Here is a 24,785-nt window from a genome sequence, read left to right on the forward strand (position 1 = left end):
GTGGTTTCATGTATACAGTAATAGGGTGGGGAAGAGAAATTACCGGGAGACTAAAATCAGAGAGCTCCACATTCAGGTTTTCGTTCAAGTTCAAGTCATTTGTCATTTCGACTTGCCAGTGGGAGAAACAGGTAGGCAAATTGCAATAACCCCTGCAGGTTTTTACAAGCTCCTGTTGGAAAAATACAACAGAATTAGTTAATAGTCTTCTCTATTCTGACTCAGGGTGAATATAAAACAAAAATGAAGACACCATTTAAAATGCTACTCTATATCTAATTCAACATCAGGCAGGACTTTATTGATGTATTCATTTGTCTACAGTATATAATGTTGACATACGTAATATGGCTGCAACAGGTTCAAAGTGAGAAGTTCGATTATTTACACAGTTTTCACAGTACATGTGTATGTTACTGATTATATAACATCTGCACTCACAACTACCACGCTTGGGGCTTCCCCCTCCTTTGAATAATTGAAATAGTTAGGAACCCTTTAAAGTGCTCATCCTACATTCTGCTCACATTTCCATCTGTTTTTTCCATGATTGAGAGCTATAAGTAGAAGTGAGCTCCCACTCACAGAGTTATGAGTGACTTCGGTCTAATCCTTCCTCTGACTTTCAGATTCAGTGTGTGAAATGTCTGACGTGTCTGACTACTGCTTTGAACGACTGCTATGAATGGAACAGAAGGCTGAGGTTCCCACCGAAAACATATGTTTAGCACAGACATACTGTACTCACTCACACTCCTACTCCATTACAGAGAACCCTTGCTTTTGGGGATAATTGCATTCTACAACATCTTACTAATGATGCACTACTGCTCCTCTTTCAGAAGTATGTTGCTCATTGTATTATTACAGCCCACACCTGTAAAGCAACACTTCATAGAAGACACTTAGGAATTTAAATTCAAACTGTTCACAGTCCTTGCTACAGATCACTGCACACATTGTGGTGCTCTTCAAAATGGGTTTGTGAGGATTTATATCTAAATAAATGCAGCAAAAACAGAAAACGTACACTCAAAACTAAATTAAATATGAAAAGTATGTATTAATTTAAATAACCTTAGTCTATTTACTACTTGATAGACCTCAGTAGTCGTGGCAAATTCTTGCATAAAATACACATGCATTTGTTTTTACATTATTGTAATTCTGTCTGGTTGTTACATTTAAACATCAACGATTCAAGTTTATTTTATACATTTTATTACTTGCAATACCAAGTGAAATAAAACTTCAGAGGGAAAAGGATAACACATTTTATTGTGACATCACAACCTTTGCACTTTTGCTTTTTTGATAACTCTTCTCATAATCGGCACAGATGTCAGCAGTCGAGAATTTTCTTGTTCATTTAAACATTCATATTTTCATTTGGAATTTTCAACTCATTACCCTTAAATTGCATTGAAGAAATTGAATGCAACTGATGTCGAGAGATATTCACCATTCTCAGCCTGTTGTCTGTGTTAGGAAATACCAGAACCTGCAATTTTGAAAGATTCTAGATAATAGGTGAACGTTTCAGACTCCTGTGATAACTACAGGGCAAGGGTGGACATTTTCGCTGTGTTTTTGTTTACTTTGATTCCAATAATGGAATCCCACTTTTTTCTATAAAAGCAATGGCTTTTTGTTTACACGGTTCCCATATTTGTACTCTATACCATTCTTTCAAGTATTCCTGAATAAATCTATCCTCATTCTTGTTTTACCATTTGTACTTATAGTATCTATCCATCTATCTCTATCTAAACATATATTTATTGATATCTCTCTCTCTCTATCTATCCATATCATAGGTGTCTGTATCTGTGTGTATATATCTGCTGAAGTATTGGGAAAAGCCATAATGTATTAACCAGATTTCAAATTCAGGGTGTGTGTCAGTCCAACAAGATATACATGCAATATGCACTCTTTAAGTATAGTACCTGGATTAAAGCTGATAGCATTTCAATATGTGGTGTTTGATTTCTCTATAGCATGTTTGACCATCTGTTAGAGTGTGGAGACTTTATGGTTCAGACAGTCCATGGAGAATAAATGTACAGAACTGGCAGACTGTTTGACATAGGTTCTGAATTTTATTAGTCAAACCAGATGTCTAACATTAGGTTTTTCACCCAGGAGAATAACGTCCACACGTATGGGTTTATATATGTGTCCACTGTATGTTGTGAATTTCATACTCACCGATTCCCTTATGAAAGTTTACAACTGTAAATTTCCACTATAATTTAGCAGCTTTCCCAGAGATTGCAAACCAGTGCAGTTCTACTTTTATAGAGATATTTGCTAGACACCCAGTCACCCAGCTAGACACTGTACAATTATGTCTTTGTTTTAGGAGACTGAATAGAATATTCAAAAGCCACCTCTTATTAAACTTATGACAATGTTCACATAAGATACAGGTTTACATGTGAAAATTGTATATGTTTTAGTGTGCTTTTACCATGATAATAGTTTATATCTGTTTCTAGACTCTTGTACGTCTCTATTGATGTCTTGACCAGATGTCCTCTAGACCTTAATTTCTCCCTACACCCAGACCATAAACATGGAATATTTGTAACAATGTTTAAAATAACATGCATATGAAAAGCATTCTCTTCTTTTTTTTCTTGTCTTTTCCAGTTAACTTTGACCATTTTCAAATTCTCAGAGCCATTGGAAAGGGGAGTTTTGGAAAGGTGAGTAGGATCAGATTTTGATAAATTGATGTATAGCCATTATATATATTGATTGTGAAATTGTGCATAGGAGATGAAATCCCTCCCGAGATCGGCTGTAATGTTATAGGAATTTGTCAGTCATTGCCTCAGCCTTTTAAATATGTTAATGTTCTGTATAATACTTAAAGGGGAATCCAAAGAAATTACATTTGTTTCTTCAACCTAACCCTTCTTCAAAAAGGCCTGACCCTTTAATTTACTGATGTTGCCAAAGATGATAATAATAATAATAATAATAATAATAATAATAATAATAATAATAATAATAATAATAATGTATTTATATAGCAGCCTTTCATACTAAAATATATGGAATTAATGGAATTAATTCATTTCTTCAAAATAATATAAAAATAATATACAGAAAACAATAAAAACATAAAAGATAAAAACATCAGCAATGTTAGAAATAGTTAGTTTAAGAAAGCCATTTTGTAAAAACAGGAGTAATGTGGGCCCATCTCTTTGATTTAGTTAAAGACCTAGCATATCGCAGATGATAGATGTGCAAACAACGTGATATTCGATATTATCGACTTGGGGAGGAGTGGGTTGAGTAGCCCAGGTGAATGGCCAGGGGAGTTAACTGTTGCATGTTCTGATATAATGACGAGTCAGTGGCAGTAGAATAGCCTACACCAACATGTGTTGTCATTAAGCCTATATGTTTTTTATGATTATTTGTATCTTATAATGACTTTACATGTTTTATATATATATTTTTTTGTGCAGCAAGACAATCTGCATTTTCTTCTTAAATCGAAAGCTGTGCTTAATACCCTGCAGCTGTGATAGAAACTAAACCTCAATGCAAGAGTATCACCTGCGGACAGTTAAAAAACAATGTGGGGCTACTTCTTATTTTCAACATATTGAAAAATATATACAACTTTAGGTAAAGCTTTTTCAGTCAAATGCACTAATTGAGATGTGTAATTATGGTCTGTAGGCTATTTATGGTTTGTAAAATAATTTTGTATTTTCATGTAACAACAGGATGCTTTTTTGGGCTCCAAAGTCTTGATAATATTATCAAGTAATAGGCTATCTTTTAAGATTGTTTTTAAACAAATAGCGAACTTAACGTGCTTGGCACAGAACATCCACAAACAACAAAACTGAAAGCACACATTTGGTACAATTAATTTCTTTTTTATATATATAAAGTGACACATCATTCTTTAAATATTAATTTCATTCCAAAAAGTGTGCAGCGCCATTTTTTTCTGCAATTAGACCTGACATTAAATATCAATGAAGCTTGTCCCCAAGTGTTGTGAACACCACAGAGATATTTCAAAGACAAATAATTACATACTCAATAAGTAGAAATGGAAGCAAAATGTAAAACCTATTCACTTCTGATTCTTCTTTCTTTATTTTACATCAATACAAGTTTTCCTCATACTGTTCCAAAAACCTTTGCATGTTCTGGAACACATTTATTTTAGCTCTCAAAATATAAGTAGTAGACTTTCTGGAAATGTCATAATATAGAATATTTTAACAGTCAATTAATACTTCATTCCTATTTCTTTCTAAGGCTAGATCTGCCCTTTTTTCTGCACTCAGGTAGAATAATACACTTTTCTCCCTCATTAATTTTACAAGGCAAATCCCACAGTGGAAAGGTACAGAAGATCAATCTTTAATAGTGTCTTATCACACTTTAGTCAGCCGCATCATTATAGCCATCTCCATCAGTGTCACCTCATAAAACCATCCAGTTTTTATGACAGGTATAACAGCCATTTGTTTCAAATATTGGCCTACATTTTTTAATAGTTCTGCAAACTTCAAGATTAAATGTACAATAGTTACAAACCCTTTAGGGATGGAGGTAGTTTGTTACTGAAACCTTTGTAACTGAAAAATAGTGACTTTCTCATGTGTATAGTTGAACATTGACTCATTCATACATTTCAAAAGCTTAATTACCATTTTTTACTGTGCTGAACATAAATTATTAATTTAACCTTTACATTTACCTATATTATTATTATTATTATTATTATTATTATTATTATTATTAATTAAAATAATACTACTAATATATTTTTTTAATAGTCAGTAAATAGCCATTTTACTGACCAGATTAAAATCACAGGTTTTAACATTTAATCATAAAATTAGGGATACATTTTTTATATCAGAAATACAATTGCTGATATCAACAACTGATTTGCTTATATGAGCAATTGTATTTCTGATATAAAAAATGTGACAAATTGTTTACACCGTCAGCACCCCCTGTTAATTTGGCTAACCGCGGGGATGATGATGGCCCCCCCAAAATCACAACTTGCCCCGGCCATGCCCCCCCAGCTAAAATGGTCTAGAACCGCCACTGGACACAATGGCAATCTACTCTTTCAATCTTCTCTGTCCAGCATTACACCCCGTATAAACCCATTAGTTATTTGAGCGATATCAGTACACACCATCTCTTTTCAGCATGTTCCATAAAACCAACCCTCCCATTATTTTATTATTAATACTTTGCTTTTCAAAAACTCAATTATTTCTAAAAAGAACAACAACTCATATTCACAGAGAGAAGCAGAAGTGTGGTGACCACAAATGCATGAGAAATGTGTTGTCTTTTCAGTTTGTGCATGTAATTTGCCCCATTGGCAAAATAAACAAACAAACCAAAAATATGTTTAGTGTGTGATCAAACACAGTCACAGTTTGCTTGGTTTAAAGAAGATACTGCACATTTTTCAAATTAGTTATGGATTCAGTGAGATATGTAATATAAACAGGTTAACAAGAGAAAAACACATTCAAATAATTTCCTCATAAAAATAACAAAACAAAAAGACATTCAAAGGGTATTTACATGTTTACATGGAAGGCATTCATGTCTGATCTTCCTGATCCAGTGTTTAAATGCAGAGACATGTTACTGTGCTTCTCCACCTGTCAATGCAACTGATGCAACCATAGCATGTAAATAACGATCTATTAAAATTCAATCCAACAGCCTTGTTTCCTGAATGTATGTAGTGAAACCCCCAGATAAAATAATCTCTCAGAGAATTGTACAGTTTCACTGAGCTGTATTCAGGAAAGCCTGAAGGTGTGGTATGGAATTCAACATAAAACATGTTTTAGATCTTATTTTATATTTTTTAACACTGCATTAATTTGAAATGGATATATTTGTAGACAAAGGTGTAAGCTAACAACAGGATTTTATTAAAATGTTTTTTTCTGAAAATTGATATTTATTCACTTCATAACTTGATTTGTGTCAACTCCGTCAGACACACTTAAAAGCATGCTATTTTAATTTGACTAATCCAACAAGAGTGTAAAGTCCTCAAGTATGTAATAATGGTGTTCAGTAAAGGAGCTAAGTAATAAAATTCATTATATAATTTTTTGTTCTGATCTCACACTATTCTGAAAGAAATTCTAAATTCCTTAATTTCACACCTTAATTTTTAGTATTAAGCATATACACTCACCTAAAGGATTATTAGGAACACCATACTAATACTGTGTTTGACCCCCTTTTGCCTTCAGAACTGCCTTAATTCTACGTGGCATTGATTCAACAAGGTGCTGAAAGCATTCTTTAGAAATGTTGGCCCATATTGATAGGATAGCATCTTGCAGTTGATGGAGATTTGTGGGATGCACATCCAGGGCACGAAGCTCCCGTTCCACCACATCCCAAAGATGCTCTATTGGGTTGAGATCTGGTGACTGTGGGGGCCAGTTTAGTACAGTGAACTCATTGTCATGTTCAAGAAACCAATTTGAAATGATTCGACCATTGTGACATGGTGCATTATCCTGCTGGAAGTAGCCATCAGAGGATGGGTACATGGTGGTCATAAAGGGATGGACATGGTCAGAAACAATGCTCAGGTAGGCCGTGGCATTTAAACGATGCCCAATTGGCACTAAGGGGCCTAAAGTGTGCCAAGAAAACATCCCCCACACCATTACACCACCACCACCAGCCTGCACAGTGGTAACAAGGCATGATGGATCCATGTTCTCATTCTGTTTACGCCAAATTCTGACTCTACCATCTGAATGTCTCAACAGAAATCGAGACTCATCAGACCAGGCAACATTTTTCCAGTCTTCAACTGTCCAATTTTGGTGAGCTTGTGCAAATTGTAGCCTCTTTTTCCTATTTATAGTGGAGACGAGTGGTACCCGGTGGGGTCTTCTGCTGTTGTAGCCCATCCGCCTCAAGGTTGTACGTGTTGTGGCTTCACAAATGCTTTACTGCATACCTCGGTTGTAACGAGTGGTTATTTCAGTCAAAGTTGCTCTTCTATCAGCTTGAATCAGTCGGCCCATTGTCCTCTGACCTCTAGCATCAACAAGGCATTTTCGCCCACAGGACTGCCGCATACTGGATGTTTTTCCCTTTTCACACCATTCTTTGTAAAGCCTAGTTGTGCGTGAAAATCCCAGTAACTGAGCAGATTGTGAAATACTCAGACCGGCCCGTCTGGCACCAACAACCATGCCACGCTCAAAATTGCTTAAATCACCTTTCTTTCCCATTCAGACATTCAGTTTGAAGTTCAGGAGATTGTCTTGACCAGGACCACACCCCTAAATGCATTGAAGCAACTGCCATGTGATTGGTTGGTTAGATAATTGCATTAATGAGAAATTGAACAGGTGTTCCTAATAATCCTTTAGGTGAGTGTATAACCAGTGTTCTTAGACAAAGACGACATCATTACATGTATTTCAGCTGGTGTTTTAATTTATAAACACAAGAAATTTAACAAAGAGTAACATAAACCTTCATCTGACAGTGTTGACAATTATTGACGGTGTTGACAAACAACTGATGGAGATTAAAACTGATTAAGTATACTAACAAATATTTTTTCAAACTGATTGAGGTCACTAACACATTGAGAGAACGAACTAATAAAGTGTTAAAAGATATTTCATTGTAATTGTATTTGAGAATCCTTCCAGTGGTTGTCCTTCCTCCTTGCAGCAGTATGTCCCCCTCTAGGACAGAGACTATTAATACTTCTATATGTTTTGAAACAGGATCAGTTACTTAGATTTCATTTTTGTCTGATCTGCATGCCTTAGGCATTGTGCAACAGGCGTCGGACATGCTCTCTCTCTATGAAGTCCATTACATCAGGGGCTATGCTGTAGAGCTCTCTTGTACGGCTTGATTGGAGTGGAGATGCCTTCCCCATTAGTTTCAATATAATGTCTTTGACTGGACAGAAACAGACATTCCTCCTTCCATTTTGTGGGTGAATATTTGTTTTGGACCATGAGGGTGCAGAAACTCCACTTTCACATCTTGGAGCTCCGTGTCCACACCAATGGCCTTTGCTAGCCACCAGTGGTCATTGTACACCACTGCTAGCCAGTCTCCATCCTCAATGCTGTCAAGTGTTATTTCTGTAATAGTGCCCTCAGGACCTTTCAGCGGCTCCTCTTCCCTCTCCTCCTCCATCAACTCTTCTATTTCCTCTATCTCCTCCATTTCATCTTCCATCAGATCTGGGGGTGTGTCCACTTGCTGCACTGCCCTGCACTTTCTGGACCTTTTGTGAGCATCCTTCAAACACTTTCTCTGATACCTCTGCCCCCTTGCTCCCAATTCTCCGATTCGTCTTGCTTTGTTGTCTTGAACCCTCTTCTTCCACCTTTGTCTTTCCTTCTCTAGAATCTCACTTTTGCTGTCTGGGTCACTGTTTAATTTCTCTCTTCTCTTTCTTTGATACTCCTATTTCACATTCTTTGCTCCTCCACTGACAGTTTCTTTCTGGCCATGCGTGTCTACAGTACATATCAAAGCAATAAAATATATTAGAATTTTTATAGAAATCTAGAAAAGGTCAATTTGAAACTACACAGCATAGTGTGTGAATTGTATGTGTGTGTGTGTGCCTGCATGCAAGTAAAACAAGTTTTGCACTTGTAAGATATGATTTTAATGAAGTTTAATACACAGTTTAAATTGTCACTGTAGCTTCGAGTATAAATCCAGCCTTAGTTACAGTGCAACATCTTGTCATAGCATTACAATGTTAGTGGTGTAATAGTGCAACCAAATGTCAATTGTTACCTATAAATATATAATTTTAATACTTAGGATTAATAAAGTAAATCTTAAGCATAGCATTGTAACCTCACCAGCCTGTCTATGCAAGTCGATGTAAAGGTGTTATATATACAGGTTATGTAAATCAGGCCATTTGTGTAAATGTATATGTAAATAAAACCATGAAATAACATTAGAATATTTTCTCATATTCAAAAATAATATTATATTACTTTCCAAATAGTTTTTGGGAGCACTTCAGCTTACATGTCAACTCTGTCAGACATAAAACCTGACAGTTGACAAAATTGAATATTTTCCGTCTTGACCATGTGTTGTACACTGGAGCCATTTTGTTTTTTCCTCAGTTGCTAGCTGCCTCTATAACCTAATTAAAAGGCCAAAATGTATTCCACAATTCAAACTAAGATTACCATAATGGGAAGACGGTATTGACATGTTAAAGCAGTGACCGCAGTGATATCAACATTGTTTGTTTAAAATATAAAAAAATGTAAAACTTACCAAACTCTGTGTACTACTGTTGCATCCACCATGAGCAGGAAGTGGAAAAGGGGTTATAGCTGACCATGCATTTCCTGATTTATTCAGGATTATAAAAAAATTTGACGGAGTTGATGGAAAGTGAGGACACAACTTATTGATCATTTCCTTTCATCTGATATTGATATTTATGCATTTGTAGTATTTCTAAAAATAAAATTAGGCAGTTTGACATTGTGAACTCTGAGGACAGGTTAAGTTACATGTACTTTCCAAGTACAGAGCATTACTTTTAACAAATTCTAATTAAACTATTTTTAAAAATATGAAATTAATGTCATCAGTATTCACAGTTCCTTTAGATAATTTTTTTAAGCATTTCCATTATTATAAATGTCTTGAGTTTTAACATAAATATGACTTTTCTATGTAGGACATGTTTTGTCCCCTATCTCAAGAATCAGTGATATGTATTACTGTAACAAGATAACTGTACTAATGCATAAAGAGCTTAATGTCTGATTTAAGTAATGTAGAGATTTTAAAATTACATCTGTAGGGGAATTTGCAAAGTCACAAACTGACACTTTCTCTTGAATTGCCAGTTTCACAAGACCATAGGTAACAGGCAGAGCATAATTTAGCTACTTAGTGATTTTTGAAGGTACCACTTTTTCCCTCTTTCATGATGTTTGCTGACACTTATGTTTGGTAAATACTTATGTACTTCGCCTCTGGATGAACATTTGTCTCGATTGTGTCAAAATATTTAGACAGTGCTTAGTGAAGCTGTGGTGCTCTGAAATTCAGCAGGCTCACCATCTGCTGTGTAACCATGAAAAAAAAGCTTTGCAATTTATCCTCAAGCTACTTGTACAAACTCCCATGTGTTCCTATTTTTTATGAAAACATTGTGATTTTCTGTAAGAGCAGTCTAGGCTTGAAGTACACCTAATCCTGAAGTCAAGTAAACAAAACATGTAATAATACACAGTGAGGTAAGTGGAAGATATGTATATATTAAAAGAGTGAAAATGGTAAAATGGCAATGGGCCTGACACATTGCAAGAAGAACAGATCCAAAATGGACAAAGGAAAGTCTCAGATGGATCCCAGGAGAGGAAAGACCTAGAAGAAGACCACATAAAAGATAAGAAGATTAAATATTACATGTTTGTATCTGTGACGTGGAAAATGGAAGATATAGATTGAAGCAAGAGGACACATCTTGGGGAGTCCAAACTCCAAAACAAATCCAAACTCACACCCTTAGCCTTTTCTGTTTCTGATCACATGCATGATCCCGTGATGGCTGTTTTTACATTAAACTCAGCTACCTGGTCACTAGATATATTTCAATGTTCTAGACACATTTTGTATTTGACCCCAGTCTGATATTTTGATGATTTTAGATATTTTCCTCCTTCCCAAAATTTTGTCCTGTCACTGAAGAAGACTATTTGTGCTACACATTTACATGCCAGCTTTGTCTATTCAAGTTACACATACTATCTTATTAAATGGGCTACCAGGGAGAGTTCATGTGCTGATTTTTTATTGTTGTACCTTTTGTACTGTATTGTGTACCGATTTTAGTTAACTTTAAGAAGGAATTATGTTGTATATTGTGGTTTCTGGCACTTTTTGTACTTGTAGTTTTCCTTAATGCAAAGAATGCTGAATATTGTACTTTATTTCACTTACTGTAATAAATAATGCTTTTGTGATCCTGGTGTCCTGTTGTGACCACTATCAGTCACCCTGAGTAAGGGTAAGGGTGTCTGTAAAAAATTAAGTATTATGACGATGATAATGATGATTAATAATAATAAATAATGTATGTATTATTGTTCATGTATACCTAACTTATTTATATGTTTCTGTAGGATAGCCACAGGTCCTTTAATATACCTTTGCTGAACATATTCTTAGGCATCAATCTGAAATGGTTTCTGGAGTTTTTTCCTATATTGCGTAATATACTTTTTAAATCAATCTAGTATATCATTGTATACATGTCTACTATGGTGAAATAAGATTTATGAGATTCATTGTAGGTTTATTGTTTTACACAAGTGAGCTATTATTTTTACTAGAAAATCCAATCACTAGGCGCTGTAGGTAAATTATGGCATGTCTAGTTTATCAAAATAGCCTTGGAGGCAGTAGTTATTTTTTATTTTAATATCTTACTTCATGATGTGAAAGTTTAGGAGCTTGTAGACTAATGATATCCACAGAAGCATTCAAAGGAAATTACATGAAAAAAATAATCTCATCCCATCAATGATATCCTGTTTTAGTAAACATAGTCAGTGGTAACATGAAATGTGTGACACAAGTATAATATATCCACTTATAGTTTATCAAAACCCTGTGGCATAGAAGTATTGTATTCTTCCCTGACCTATCTAATTGAAATTGCACCAGGAAATGACAGAATACACAATAGTTTTGCCTTTATAAGGGGATGTTTAAATGTCATGTGCAGAATATCTGTTCTTTACCTAAGGCAGAGAGTCAACATTTTTCTTTTCCATTTAAGAAAGGCTATCAAATGCTTTATCAACCTGAAAAAAGCCATCAGCAAACATAAGCAACCCAGCTGCCAACTAAACAGTGAATGGTATCATACTGCTGGATAGTATTTGACCTTCACCTGTAACTTGAGAGAATATTCATATAAACTCAATTTACCCTGAAAAACCCAAACAAGCCTAGGAAGAACAGGTGGAACAGAATTCATAACAAATGGGAAAAGCTTCAAAATTGTGGTCTCCTGTATTATTAAAGTAATTTCTTTTTCACAGTAACACATTAGAGTCAATGAGAAAGCATGTGATAAAGGACTTGGATTTTATACATTTTTTAAGGATAAAACATCTCTTTTGATCCATCTTTATCGAATTATTTAAGAATGTATGGTCATTTGTGATTCCATTTTTCCATTACCAATACAGATGCCTAAAAGTCCTGAAACTGAACCCCAAACACTGATATTTTTTAAAATAAATATAGAACACATTTACCCTGGTTTGAAACTACAATATACTGGAAGTAAGGACTACTTGCAGCACTTGAAGTGAAAGGTCAGCCTTTCATATGAAACTGTAAATTGAACAGTAAAGAGTGTTTTAAATTAAATTGAGGATCTGTAAACTGGGGAACAATTGCAGAATGTCAAATCAGAAATGTTGTCACACATCTGTAAAACCTTTGTTGTGTTTCGCTACCCAAGTGAATGTTTTCTATTTTGATAGATACTGAATGTATTATACTTCAGAAGCACTAAATACAATAAATGAACAAAATAATTGAGATTTCAATAAACCCAAAATTAGGAGTAATCAAGCAATATACATTTGGGACAATTATCATTGTTTTAATGCCTCATCCTAGTAGCTTGTCTTATTCCAGTCATGTCTCAATAGATGGCAATTTCCCTACAATGAGAGAAATTGAAGCACGTTCATATGATCCATGCAGGGGGATGTTACCTGGAGACAGTGGCTCAATTTTGTCTTATGAAATTCTTTTTTGAGTATGAAGAAATCAAGATTTATGTATTCGTGAGCTTGTGATACAAGTAATTACAGAGCATTTGTATATATACAAAACCTTATTAAAGGTATGCTTAGGTTAACAAAACAGTATTGGTAAATTGTGTAAAAAAATATATGAATGAGAGACTTAATTAGAATCAGTATCTATTTCTTCTTGCTCCATAGTCTGCTTTAGGCTTTTTATTTATGTATTCATTTATTTACTTGTTTGTTTGCTTTTTTATTTATTTATGTTCATGGTTGCTCTCTGTCTATATTCTAATTCTCACTGCGTTATTTGTTGACTTCTGTGCTTCACTTTCCAATTTCTTTGCTGCACTAATAAGTGCTTTTGCAAATATCCTATTAAATTATCCTGTAATTGATTAAGTGGGACATTGCTGGTTAGGGGAGACAGAAAAAGTAAGTTCAAATAAGGGGAAATAAAGTAGATAGGGAATTATTTTAAAAGTGTTGAAATAGAAATTCCATTAAGTACAATCATGTGGAAACTGGATCCATGTGAATCCTGTCTCAATGGGATATAACAAATGAAAAGCCTTTGATTTGACCATCCATCAGTTTATACCTGTGCTTTACTACCACTACTCTTATGAAATCGCTTTGGAGGGTGTCAGTTACTTTTTTTTTCCATTTCTAATTATTTTTAATTGCTATTATTTTTAAAGTTGAGTGTCAGATATGGGGTAATGCGGTAATTACCCACATTATTAATATTCTTGCAGTGAAACTATTAAAGCTAGCTGGAAATTAATGATTTAGCCTTGCTTCAGAGCTCAGGTCTCTGATATGACAGTTTATTGCATGTTTGTTTTTTCAAGGCTGAATTCTGATTGTCTTTTGTGAGGCTTCATAGATCAAGCAGCAGGGGGTTCAGACAGATACATCTCTATACCACCCCCCTTTATAATCTCCTCCTTGCCTGTTGCCAGTTTCCGATGTTGAATCGTTTCACACCAATGAACTGTGTGGTTGTTTCCCTTCACTGCCCCTTTAATTGTGCCAATTCTGCATACTGTCAATTTATATGACTGTCCCAAACTTGGCAGCGTAATGAGAGAGGACTGTAGTTGCCTATGTACTGTTAAAGCTTTCAAGTAACATACTGGTATTCAAAAAATACTTTCATATTTCACATCTTGATTATTTTACTTCTCAGTAAGAGGCTGTAGTGTGTCACAATCTGTTTTCATGAATTATTTTTACTTGCACTGTGCCTGGGCCTGTTCTACCTGTAAATTGCAAATTTGTTTTCAGTTGTGGGTTATTTTATTGTCAGATGCCCATTTCCACTACTTATAAATAAAAATGGGACGGACTGAAAATGTGTAATTGTGTGCTTGTTCATAATTTCTTTCCTGTCTTCCCTGTTTCTCCACAGGTCTGCATTGTGCAGAAGAGAGACACCAAGAAAATGTACGCAATGAAGTACATGAACAAACAGAAGTGCATTGAGAGAGATGAAGTCCGTAATGTCTTCAGAGAACTACAGATAATGCAGGGCCTGGAGCATCCCTTCCTTGTCAACCTCTGGTTAGTAAAGCAGTCTGACTCTGACTCAGTGTGATCGCTTTAGCCGGTCAGACTGTAGTAATTAAATACAATAACACCTACCTGTGAGAAGGAGCCAAGCAGTAGCTGTGTGACATGCCACATTACAATACAAAGCTCAGTGACACGGTTATTTGTAATGATTCATGATTTTTTGAGTCAGCTATAAAGTTAATTGGCAGGAATTTGTGTTCCAGGAATATCTACTCAGGACACAAGAGAAATATATATATATATATATATATATAGCTGTTGTCAAAATAATTCACACCCCTTGAATAAATATTGATCATTAAATTATCTTTATTTAACAGTGATTTATTTTAAGAGTTTGTTGAACACTTTCATCTTCACAAATTTTTTAAGGATTCCCATTGATTGGAACTGATTTAAGACCAGGGCTTGGTAAACTTCCAACTCTCGCACTGTTTATTTTCTCTTATTGAACTACCATTGCTACTGTTGTTGTTGAAATTAATCTTCAAATAGAAAATAACATCATCTTATTGGCAATATATATTTTTTACATCATATAATAAGTCTTACTCACTGAAATGTACCATGCTTCATTGTCCACAGTCCAGATAAGCACATATGCACCATTGTATTTTAATTGAAAGGCCACCTGGTTCTACAGAAATCTGTCAGATGTTTGTCTACTTTTAGATGTATTTCATTCACTTCAGGAAAAAGAATATGAATAAAGACATCTGCTACCTACAGAGGAACAACCTATTTTCTCTGGATTTTGTTTTGTTTTTAACGTACAGGTTATAAAAGATAGTCTTTAAGGTAAACCGTAAAAGGAAACATGGTAACCCTTTACAATAAGTCTCCCAGTTACAGTGTATTTATATAGTAGGTAGGTACTCAGTAACTACATTTAGTTATTCAAAAGAACAGTGCAATTTGCATTATTACAATGTAATTAATATTTAAAAATGATTAACGGTATATGTAAATACACAATTGTCTGTGATGCCCACCGACTGAGAGGCTACCTTTGGAGTTATATCGGGCATGGCCCACATTGTATTAATGCATAATAAAACTGTTCTTATGAGTAACTACAATGTAAATACACTGTTATTAGTGAGACTGATTGTAAAGCGTTACCAGAAACATTGTATTCACTCTATACAACACAATCAGAACAGTAAAGATCACCAAAGTCTGGTGCACTCATGAGGAAACAGACCTTACACACCAATGTGATTTAGTACCCTTAAAGGACATTGAAGTTGACAACGCAGATGTAAAAACCCTGGTCTTTGATCGTTAAGAGCCCAAATCACACATTGTGTTAATATCACATTTTTTCACATTCTTGTGCCGCTATAATGGACAGTATTGCACACCTTATATTCTGCAACGTGTTGGTATTGGTTTGCTCCAAAATAAAGCTGAACACTTGACATCATTTCCCTGGATGTCATTGAAATGTCCTCAATGAGCTGAAAACCTCCAGGAGAAGCACATTCAAGTTAAAGACAAGAGCAATTCAAGGCAGGAAATGGGAAACACTCCAAAACAAATGACCTCATCATGTTGTGGAAGCTGATTAAATGGGATCAGCTTGATGAGGTCCTAAGATCAATAACATAACCTACTAGAAACCAAACCAGAAAATAGGCCAAATGGCTTCCTTTTCTTTGTAACCTGTCTGATATTTCTGCCTTATGGATTTTTCGTAGCATCTTCAGCTAAGGCTCTCCAAGTTAAGCAGCACAACATTGATTACACACTGCCAAAACAGACTGTATCCTGAGCAGAGGTATCTGCAATGTTGATGGCTTCATTATCACTGATTGTTCTTGCACCCTCCAATTTAAAAGACACATATTTAAGCAGAATGTAAGATTGTCTAAGTAGTATGTAGACTTCTTACTGCATTGGAAGCTGCAGGGTGAGAACATGTCCTGGGATTTGCTTTAATTGGAAATACATCCATTTCGCTGGAGGCAGTCTTTATTCAAAACGTTTCATTTGCTTGTGCCTGAATGCTTAGACTCTTCTGTGAAGTGTGGAAGTCTTATTATTTGGGGGGACTTATTAACATGTTGTTGTTTTTTAAATAAATAAAATAAAATAAAACTAGGAAATGTCCTTATTGTTTCCTTAGTTTAATATTAAAGCTTTAGATTAAATAACATAGATCAAATATATACATTTTAAATTCTTAATATTTATTTATTTTAAAGATTGTATTTATTTAAATGATAAAGAATACCATAGTGTAAAATATCAACTAAAGTCATTGTACTAATTTGTAATCCACAGGGCAACACATTTCAACCTGAAGCATGGTTATTTCATATTATAACATCCGAGTTAATAAATCATCTTTTAACAAACTGTAATTTCCCACTGTGCTTAACGTATTTGCATAAAATTGTCAGTACATTACACTTAACATCAAGTCATTTTGTCATACTTGAATTAAGAGCCAATGCTTCTTATTTTGATTAAATAAGTGTGTGAGTAGGGATGTTCTGGAGCAACAAAAAATGCACTGCACTGCTTTTTAATATCCCCAAATCACATTAGATGTCATTTGCATTGCAAAATACAGAACTATATAGTAATATGTATATGTACTGATGAAAGTCACTACATAATGAAAGCAGGCATCTCCTAGTGCAGTGTTTTGTGAGAAGACAGTGTTTCTTCTTGACATTTTATCTCCTTGCTTTCAGCTGTGTAGTGTAAGATTCTGGAAACTACCTGATGAATGATCTCTGTTTGTCTGTGTGATGGAATAACAGGGTTTTGAATGGAGCTTGTTTGAAGCTCTGCATGTGCAGTTTTCCAGTGCAGACTTCCTTCTGATAAAATGAGTTCTTCAAGAGGTAGCACTGTTGAGAACATACCATGGTTTGAGTGCTGCATCTTTTCATTGATTCATTCATTTATGCATTTATGTATTATATTATCTGATGAAATCTCATATAAATGTTCTTGCTGTACCAACATGCCTACATCACTTTACAGAAATCCTTGACCTACAAGGTGGTTCCTCCAAGTATTGACTCAGGGGGTGAATACTTATCTAACAAGAGCTTTCAGATTTTAACTGTTGATTCACAATTAAAAAAAACAATGTAAAACAATCAACATGAACATTTCAGGTATTAACACAACAAAATGTGAAAAAGTCCACGGGGGGTGAACACTTCCTGTAGCCACTGTTTACATATACACATGCACATACGATTTTCATATTACCAGAAGTGCTCGGTCGCGTAAGTGCTAAACTTCATCTAACAGGTTTTATTTTTATTTAATTGGGCTATTGATAAAAACCATCCTGGTCTGTCATGGCCCAGTTATGAGCAATCAATATGCCATTCATGTCAAGCAGCCTGCCAACTCCAGTACGTTAAATGGTGATGGATGTTAAATAAAACCAAACCATATTTCTTATTCTATCTCTTAGACTAAACGTTAGAAATCCTTGCATCTTGTAATTCAACTTGGATTGTCACAGGAACAATGATCTTACCTGAAAGGTTATTTTACAAGACCAGGGATGCAATATAGCACAGAAACACAACAGTTCCCCCTCAGTGATTCATAGTGCTTGTGACTTTCTTCTCTGCAGAAGTTTCACTTTTTTGCACCAAATATTCCCCTGGTCCAAGGTATTTTAGTGGTTGTAATAAAAAGGAGAATAATTCAGATTATTTTTTAGCACACAGACCAGCAGTATATTTGGTAAAAAAAAAAAAAAAAACTAATTTCATATTGTCTTTTACAGATTTGCTATTGATGGACATACATTTTCTTAATTCTTTACTTTATGATTTATTTCTTGAAACGATGTGTGTGTGCATGTGTGTATTGTTCTGCTAACAGTTTAGTTTTCGTTTTTTTGTTCCTTTTTAATCCTTTTTGTTGACTCTGAGGGTTCAATGATAGAATGTTGTCAGTTTTAAAGAACCGAATGGGGCATCTAATTATTAGTGCACATCAAGTACATTTAGTCATCATTTATTCATTTTAATTGACTGTAATAATTGTTTCTATTATGTTAAGCTATTATGCTTTTCATTTTTATGCTCATGACATCTTAAGCAGGATTTAATTAATACTGTGAAGTGTTTCAAATTAGTGATTGGAGCAATTGTTCATCACAGACAACTCAATCCTAAGACTGGCAGTTTGCCCTAAAATGGGTATTGATTGAATAAGAAATAATATGAAAGCAATACAAAGTACTATATAGGGTTGTGCAGGAGATTATGGTATTCCAGATCCCTGTTAATGTTTCTCAATGTTGAATTTTGATAGGGGTTATCGCAACCGTTTTTGATAAAACGATCAAACAAACAATTGATCCATGTCCACTAGCCACTAGATCAATGTTTTTTATATATTTAGTGTTTGTTCAAGTCCTTGGTTTGATCAATTACACACTTAAACAGCTACATGCACGTTAAGGAATAGTAACTTTTCCATAAATCGTGAAAGTGTAAATTCTATGAACATGCAACCAGTGTGTGAGGGGAATAACGTGTTTGCTAATAATCGTGATTCTGCTCATGATTCATACATACTTATGAACTCGGCTGCAGGTAGGATGACTTTCTGGAGAGCTTACTATTGAAAAAATGGCTTATCACATAGTTTTGCAACCCACAGTCAGCAGTGTCTCTTACCTGCTGAATTCAGAAGTGTAGCTAGGGCTCTGTCTTTCTATCGCTGAACAATTGTAGTAAGCATCAATGGCCTCTTCAACCCCTTTTCTACTGGCATATACGCCCCAACCCGGAACCAGGCTGGTATGGCACGTTACCCACTGGCAATTTTGTTGAGCCGACTCTGAATCAGGCCGTGAATTTTCAGTCCTTACCTTGTACTGGCCAGGGGTAGGAGTTAACTGAACTTGTCCCCACAAAGTGTCCATCTACCCTATTACTTTGTTTAAATACATTACAAATACTTAATACATTAATAAAGTACATTACAAATACTTAACCAACTACTACTACTATTTATATACTGGTACAAATCTACACAAGTTTAAATAAAATAATTAGTTTCAGGTCCTTTCGAGCAATAGCCCTTCTTCATCTGTAAGTTTGGTCTTCAACCTCCAACATCCATCTGTAGTTTTTAACTCATTCTCTCGCCTCTCTCAATAGATACATATCACTAATTCTGGTCACAATCGTTCTCTTAGCACAGGCCTCACCCATCAAACTTTCTGAATTGCTTTAGCCTTGCATTAGCATTATGAAACTTGCGCCCATGATGTTTCATTTTGCACTGTATGGCTCAGGTGGATCAAAGAATGATTTTTCTCAAGGGAAGGCCTTCCATGGTAAGGGTAGCAGGTGGTGTTTTTTGATTGCGATAAAATAATTGAAAACCAGATTTGTTTTATTTCTGCGAGATTAAAATGAATAGCCACTGGGAGATTTGAAAATGCATTCTTCTTTTAAGGGTAAGCTGAAAAATCAATAAGAAAGCTTTGAAAGAATCCTGATAATTTGGTTAGCTTGCTATGATGGTGGCTATACTTGTTTTCCAGGCCCTGTGGTTATGCGAGTTGAGGCTTTCCTAACTTACAGGCAGTTGAATGAAAGAGCTGCTGATTTACTTTGGAATCAATCAAGTCTTTCCTGTTATTTTGCTTTGAGCTTATAAGAGGCTTACAGAAGTAAAATTACATGGCTTTGTGAAAAAAAGTAATCATGGCGAGGCTGATTTTCTCACAAAGACTGCTGATTTTTTTTATTTTCTTTATTTTGTTATGCCTGGAGAATCTTTTTTTAGAAAAAAAAAGAAAAATCCACATTTCCGAAGTTTCGATTTCAGTAACATTTAGTTTCTAAACCAAGGGATGTTAAAAGGAATGGTTTTGCATCAACAACTTAAAATATATGTGTTCTCAGCCTGGAAGTGTGAAAGACATTACCCTGTGTTCTTCCTTTGGACCTTTTCCTTGACCCTCACTGTTTCTTTCAATTCACCAATGGCATACTTTCATTGACAATCTTCTCATTATAGTTGAGAATGCTTGCTAACTGTTAAATAATTAAATGCTATTTCTGTATTATTATTTTGAAATAAAATGTAATGTAACACTCACACTGATTCTCTTGCAATCTGTAACTGACTGACTGTAACTAACTCATTGCAAACAATCAAAAAACACCTAACACATTAAGCATTAACAATAAACTAATACATGCTCTTTCATTTGACTTATCCATAAACATTTCATGGTCCAGTAAATACCAGACAGAAGAACTTGAGAATGAAACTCCAGCTCTTTCTAAGTATACCATGTAATTTGTTATTTCTACTAGGCTCACTGCAGAATCTGTGTATTTTCACACTATTTTCGCAAATAACCTTATTAGGTTTGTACTGACCTGGAGTTCATGGAAGATAATATAGCTGACTGATTTCTGAGAAAAGTTCAATTATTTATCATTGTATACCTTTGGGATTGTTTTCCCTCTGAACAGCAGTGATTACATTAAGCTAAAGGAATCACAATTCATGCCAACTAAACTATATTCTGATGGAAGATTTGACTTGAAAACAAGTTCTAGACTGGCATTAGTGAAAAAATAATCAATTTGTTTATGGCATTTCCAATTTTATATATTTTTTAAGAACCTAATATGCTGATATTCATGCTTTTGCTTCTTGTCCTCCCCAGGTACTCATTTCAAGATGAAGAAGATATGTTCATGGTGGTAGATCTTCTACTTGGGGGAGATTTACGCTATCACTTACAGCAGAATGTGCATTTTAAAGAAGAAACTGTGAAACTTTACATCTGTGAATTAGCACTAGCTCTGTATTACTTGCAATGCTGCCATATAATCCATCGGTGAGTATTTAAAAAATCAGTATAACTACAATTTAGCATGCAATTCAATGGTGTTATGCAGATTTTGAACTGAAGACATACAATGTGAGGCACAGTTTTGGGGTGATTTGAATGTATCATAATATGAATCTTTACTGACATTTTGATGCTTTAGAGTGAAACACTGTTGTATTGTTACACACATTTGCATATCAAGGCTTTTAAAATGTCACAAATGTCTATCCCTATTGCATTTCAATTGTATGTGAATACAATCAGCAGTGTGCTTTCCGATAACACATGCCATCCCGTTTTGTGCTGTTATATTTTACAAATAGGCCTACCTAGTATTTGTGTGTGTGTGTGTGTGTGTGTGTGTATGTGTGTGTGTGTGTGTGTGTGTGTGTGTATGTATGTGTGTGTGTGTGTGTGTGTGTGTGTGTGTGTGTGTGTGTGTGTGTGTGTAAAAAATGCGCTTCCCTTTTAGTTTTTCTTGTTTAAGTCCTATATTGCATTCAGTTGTGCAGTCATTAATATGTTGGATATTTTAGGAAATTTAAAATATCGTTCCTATGAATTATGTAATGTGTGCTTTGAATAGAAGCAACGGCTAATTCTGTTTGTACAATCATGGGCACAGCGGTTATGCATCCCATTAAACATATATATATATATAATTACTGCAGAAAAAATTATGTTTGACCAAATTAGACTGCTAATAGTGTACATATATTATTCACGGGTAGAAACATTATTCCAGCAATTCAGTGATCATTATACTCAACTACTAATGCTATGAAATGTAATCTCAGGGTAACTCATGTTTACAGTGAATCAAGAGGCAAACATTATAATGCCCTGCCACACAGTAAGTGGCAACTATTATGTTTAATTTTATGAGAAGCTGTTTTTAATAAATATCACCACAAGTTCCTTTTGTTTCACAGTTAATTGAACAGAAAATATAGCACTGAACTTTATTTGTATGTGACTTGTAGGATTATGTTAAGCAACATGAAAGTGCAATCCAGGATTCAGTCTGACCTGTGTCTGTGAGGGCAGAGCAAATGGCTTTTCGTCAGATGTATCAGACAGTCTGCACAGCTTTTTGCTCCAATATTACTGAAGGTAGACATCAACAGTATAGTCTCTGATAAAAAAATAATACAAAGCCTGAATGAAATGTCATTAATATTTGGCATTATAAGGGAAGCTTAGAGATTTAATTGGATTTTCTCAGAATATGAACATAATTTACAGCTACACTTAAATGGTTCAACAATATTGCATTTTCAAAAAAAAGTTTAATTTCAAGATACAAACGTTTTATGGCTAAACAGATAACGAAAAATGTATAACATTAAAATAATGTATCAATCCTGCCTTTATACACTTTTTCATATATTGCTTTTTGGGATAAGCAACAAAGTTTACACTTCATATCACAAAATTCCTGCAAATAAAAACAGAAAACAAAAACAATGTGCTCTTTGATAAAGATTAATTCAATTTTAAAGCCCATGATGAAAATATAGTTGAAATGATAATGAATATATGTAACTATCTTATTTTCATTTGAATTTAAATCCCTGGCTGCATTTACTTAATACTTGATCCTTCTCAGCGGCCACACTTTTATTTATGTTTAGCTATCCCCAATAAATCACACAGAGCAGTGCTTATTTATGTTCAGGCTTTCCGTTGTGGAACAATCTGTTGAAATTAATCATTTCTGAAAAATCAAAAGGTCTTATCTTTGACTGAACTCTCTATCTTCAAAAATGCAGAATTAAATTGCAAAGAAACTCAGTGATCTGCCTAATGAGAAGAAGAGGAACCTGATTTTTGCATTGTATGCAGCTATGAAGGAGTACCATCAAATTAAATGATCATCTGCAGATATAAAATTTTAAGATATGAATTCTAATGTTACACTAATTACAACAGAATGTGAGTTTTCATACAATATTTTCATTTAACTTTTCATTCCATATAAATCTACATCCAGTTACAGAAAAGGGTCCTATACACTATATTAAAAAGGGACTTTACCAAATAAGCAGTAACAACAACAACAACAACAACAATATGTAATGTGAACAAGAAATTACTTTGTAATTGTTTTGTGAAGGTAAAGGGGGAGAAGATAAAATATTTGTGGATGTAGACCAGACAGGGATCAAGAAGGATTACAAGGAAAGTCCACATCAGTGTAGAGCAGGGGTCGTCAATAGGCGGCTGCCAGACGGTTTTGACTGGACCGCGAGAATAATTTTAATGAACTTATTATCATATATACATTTTAATGTAATGTTACGCAGGTTTGTTGCACTCAGTGCTTGTTACAGTGTGGAACCCTGTCGCAGCAATTCCTGGTTATTAGCCAATAGGATGTGACATATTAATATGGATGTCCTATATAGAGCTGGTGTTAGTTAGTCAGTGAGTTGATTGCTCGCAGATTCCCTGTCCGGTGTCTCTGCACACACTCTGCACTGGGCAAGAGCGGCAATTTGTACTCCTCAAAAACAAAACACAAAAACAGCTGTTCGGTTTTCCTGATTTCTATAGATAAGCAGCTAAAATGTGCATTGTTTGTCGTGTGGACAGATGTCAGCCTCGCCTCTAAAATATAAAAGTGCACACATAGGACCCGGGGGTGCACGGTGCCACAGCTTGTGTTCACCTAGAAACTCCTACATCAGCGATGGAAACAAATGATTTCCAATGCAGACACATATTTCTAGCAGCGACACATTGAGAGCTGAGCTCCTCAGCCATTTCAATCACATCCCATCGACATAGATCTGTGATTGACCAGCACCAGAAACCGCGTTTAGTTTGCATATAAAATGTCAGTTGATGTGTGATTTTTCGCTGGTGATATGTGGTTGTGAAGCAAAGATATGTTTGAGTCCAAATCTGCCTGATTTCATGGAGATTTTGAGCTGCTTTTTTACTTCAAAATGACTCAGAATCGCACATTTCAGGTCTCCAGCTGTCAAAATCTTCTGGGGGTCCCCCAGACCCCCTGCCCTTGATTACTCAATCGTCTTTGCCCTCATTTTTCAACACTAATCTTAAATACTTGAATCTAATAAGACACAAAATACTTGAAAGCTTCTATTATGTTTATCTATATGACTACAATAATCTTTAACAAATTTAGATTTAAGTGGTCTGAAACAGTTTTAATACTAATATATACAAGTATTTAAACATTTTATTTTGGTACTTTGTCAAATGAATGTACTAAATATAAGCAACAGGGTATATTACTAATTCATAGAATTGTGTGTGTGTTGGAAAGGGGCATTAAGGTGTGACCCCCCAATGACCAAGACATTTGGACCCTGACACAAATAATTGACTACCCCTGCTGTAAAGTATAATGTGAACCTTTATCTGAATTAATTTTACAACAGTATAATAATTTTAATTTTAATGTCAGTATACACAGCATTAGCTTTTATTTCCTTTATTTTTTCAAGCTGATTCCTCAGCACTGATATGATAATGCCAATTTGTAAAGC

General features: G+C 34.8%; 1 protein-coding gene across 1 annotated transcript in view; it reads left to right on the plus strand.

The window, feature by feature from the left end:
- Nucleotides 1-24,785, plus strand: part of LOC136766526 (serine/threonine-protein kinase 32B-like) — a 68,648-nt gene that overhangs the window by 11,239 nt on the left and 32,624 nt on the right. Inside the window, exons 2-4 of the mRNA XM_066720040.1 lie at nucleotides 2,656-2,711; nucleotides 14,257-14,408; nucleotides 21,100-21,273. Coding sequence (XP_066576137.1) covers nucleotides 2,656-2,711; nucleotides 14,257-14,408; nucleotides 21,100-21,273 — 382 coding nt within the window. The remainder of the gene's footprint in view (nucleotides 1-2,655; nucleotides 2,712-14,256; nucleotides 14,409-21,099; nucleotides 21,274-24,785) is intronic.

The sequence above is a fragment of the Amia ocellicauda genome, chromosome 13, assembly GCF_036373705.1.
Source record: "Amia ocellicauda isolate fAmiCal2 chromosome 13, fAmiCal2.hap1, whole genome shotgun sequence".
In the NCBI taxonomy this organism is placed as follows: domain Eukaryota; kingdom Metazoa; phylum Chordata; class Actinopteri; order Amiiformes; family Amiidae; genus Amia; species Amia ocellicauda.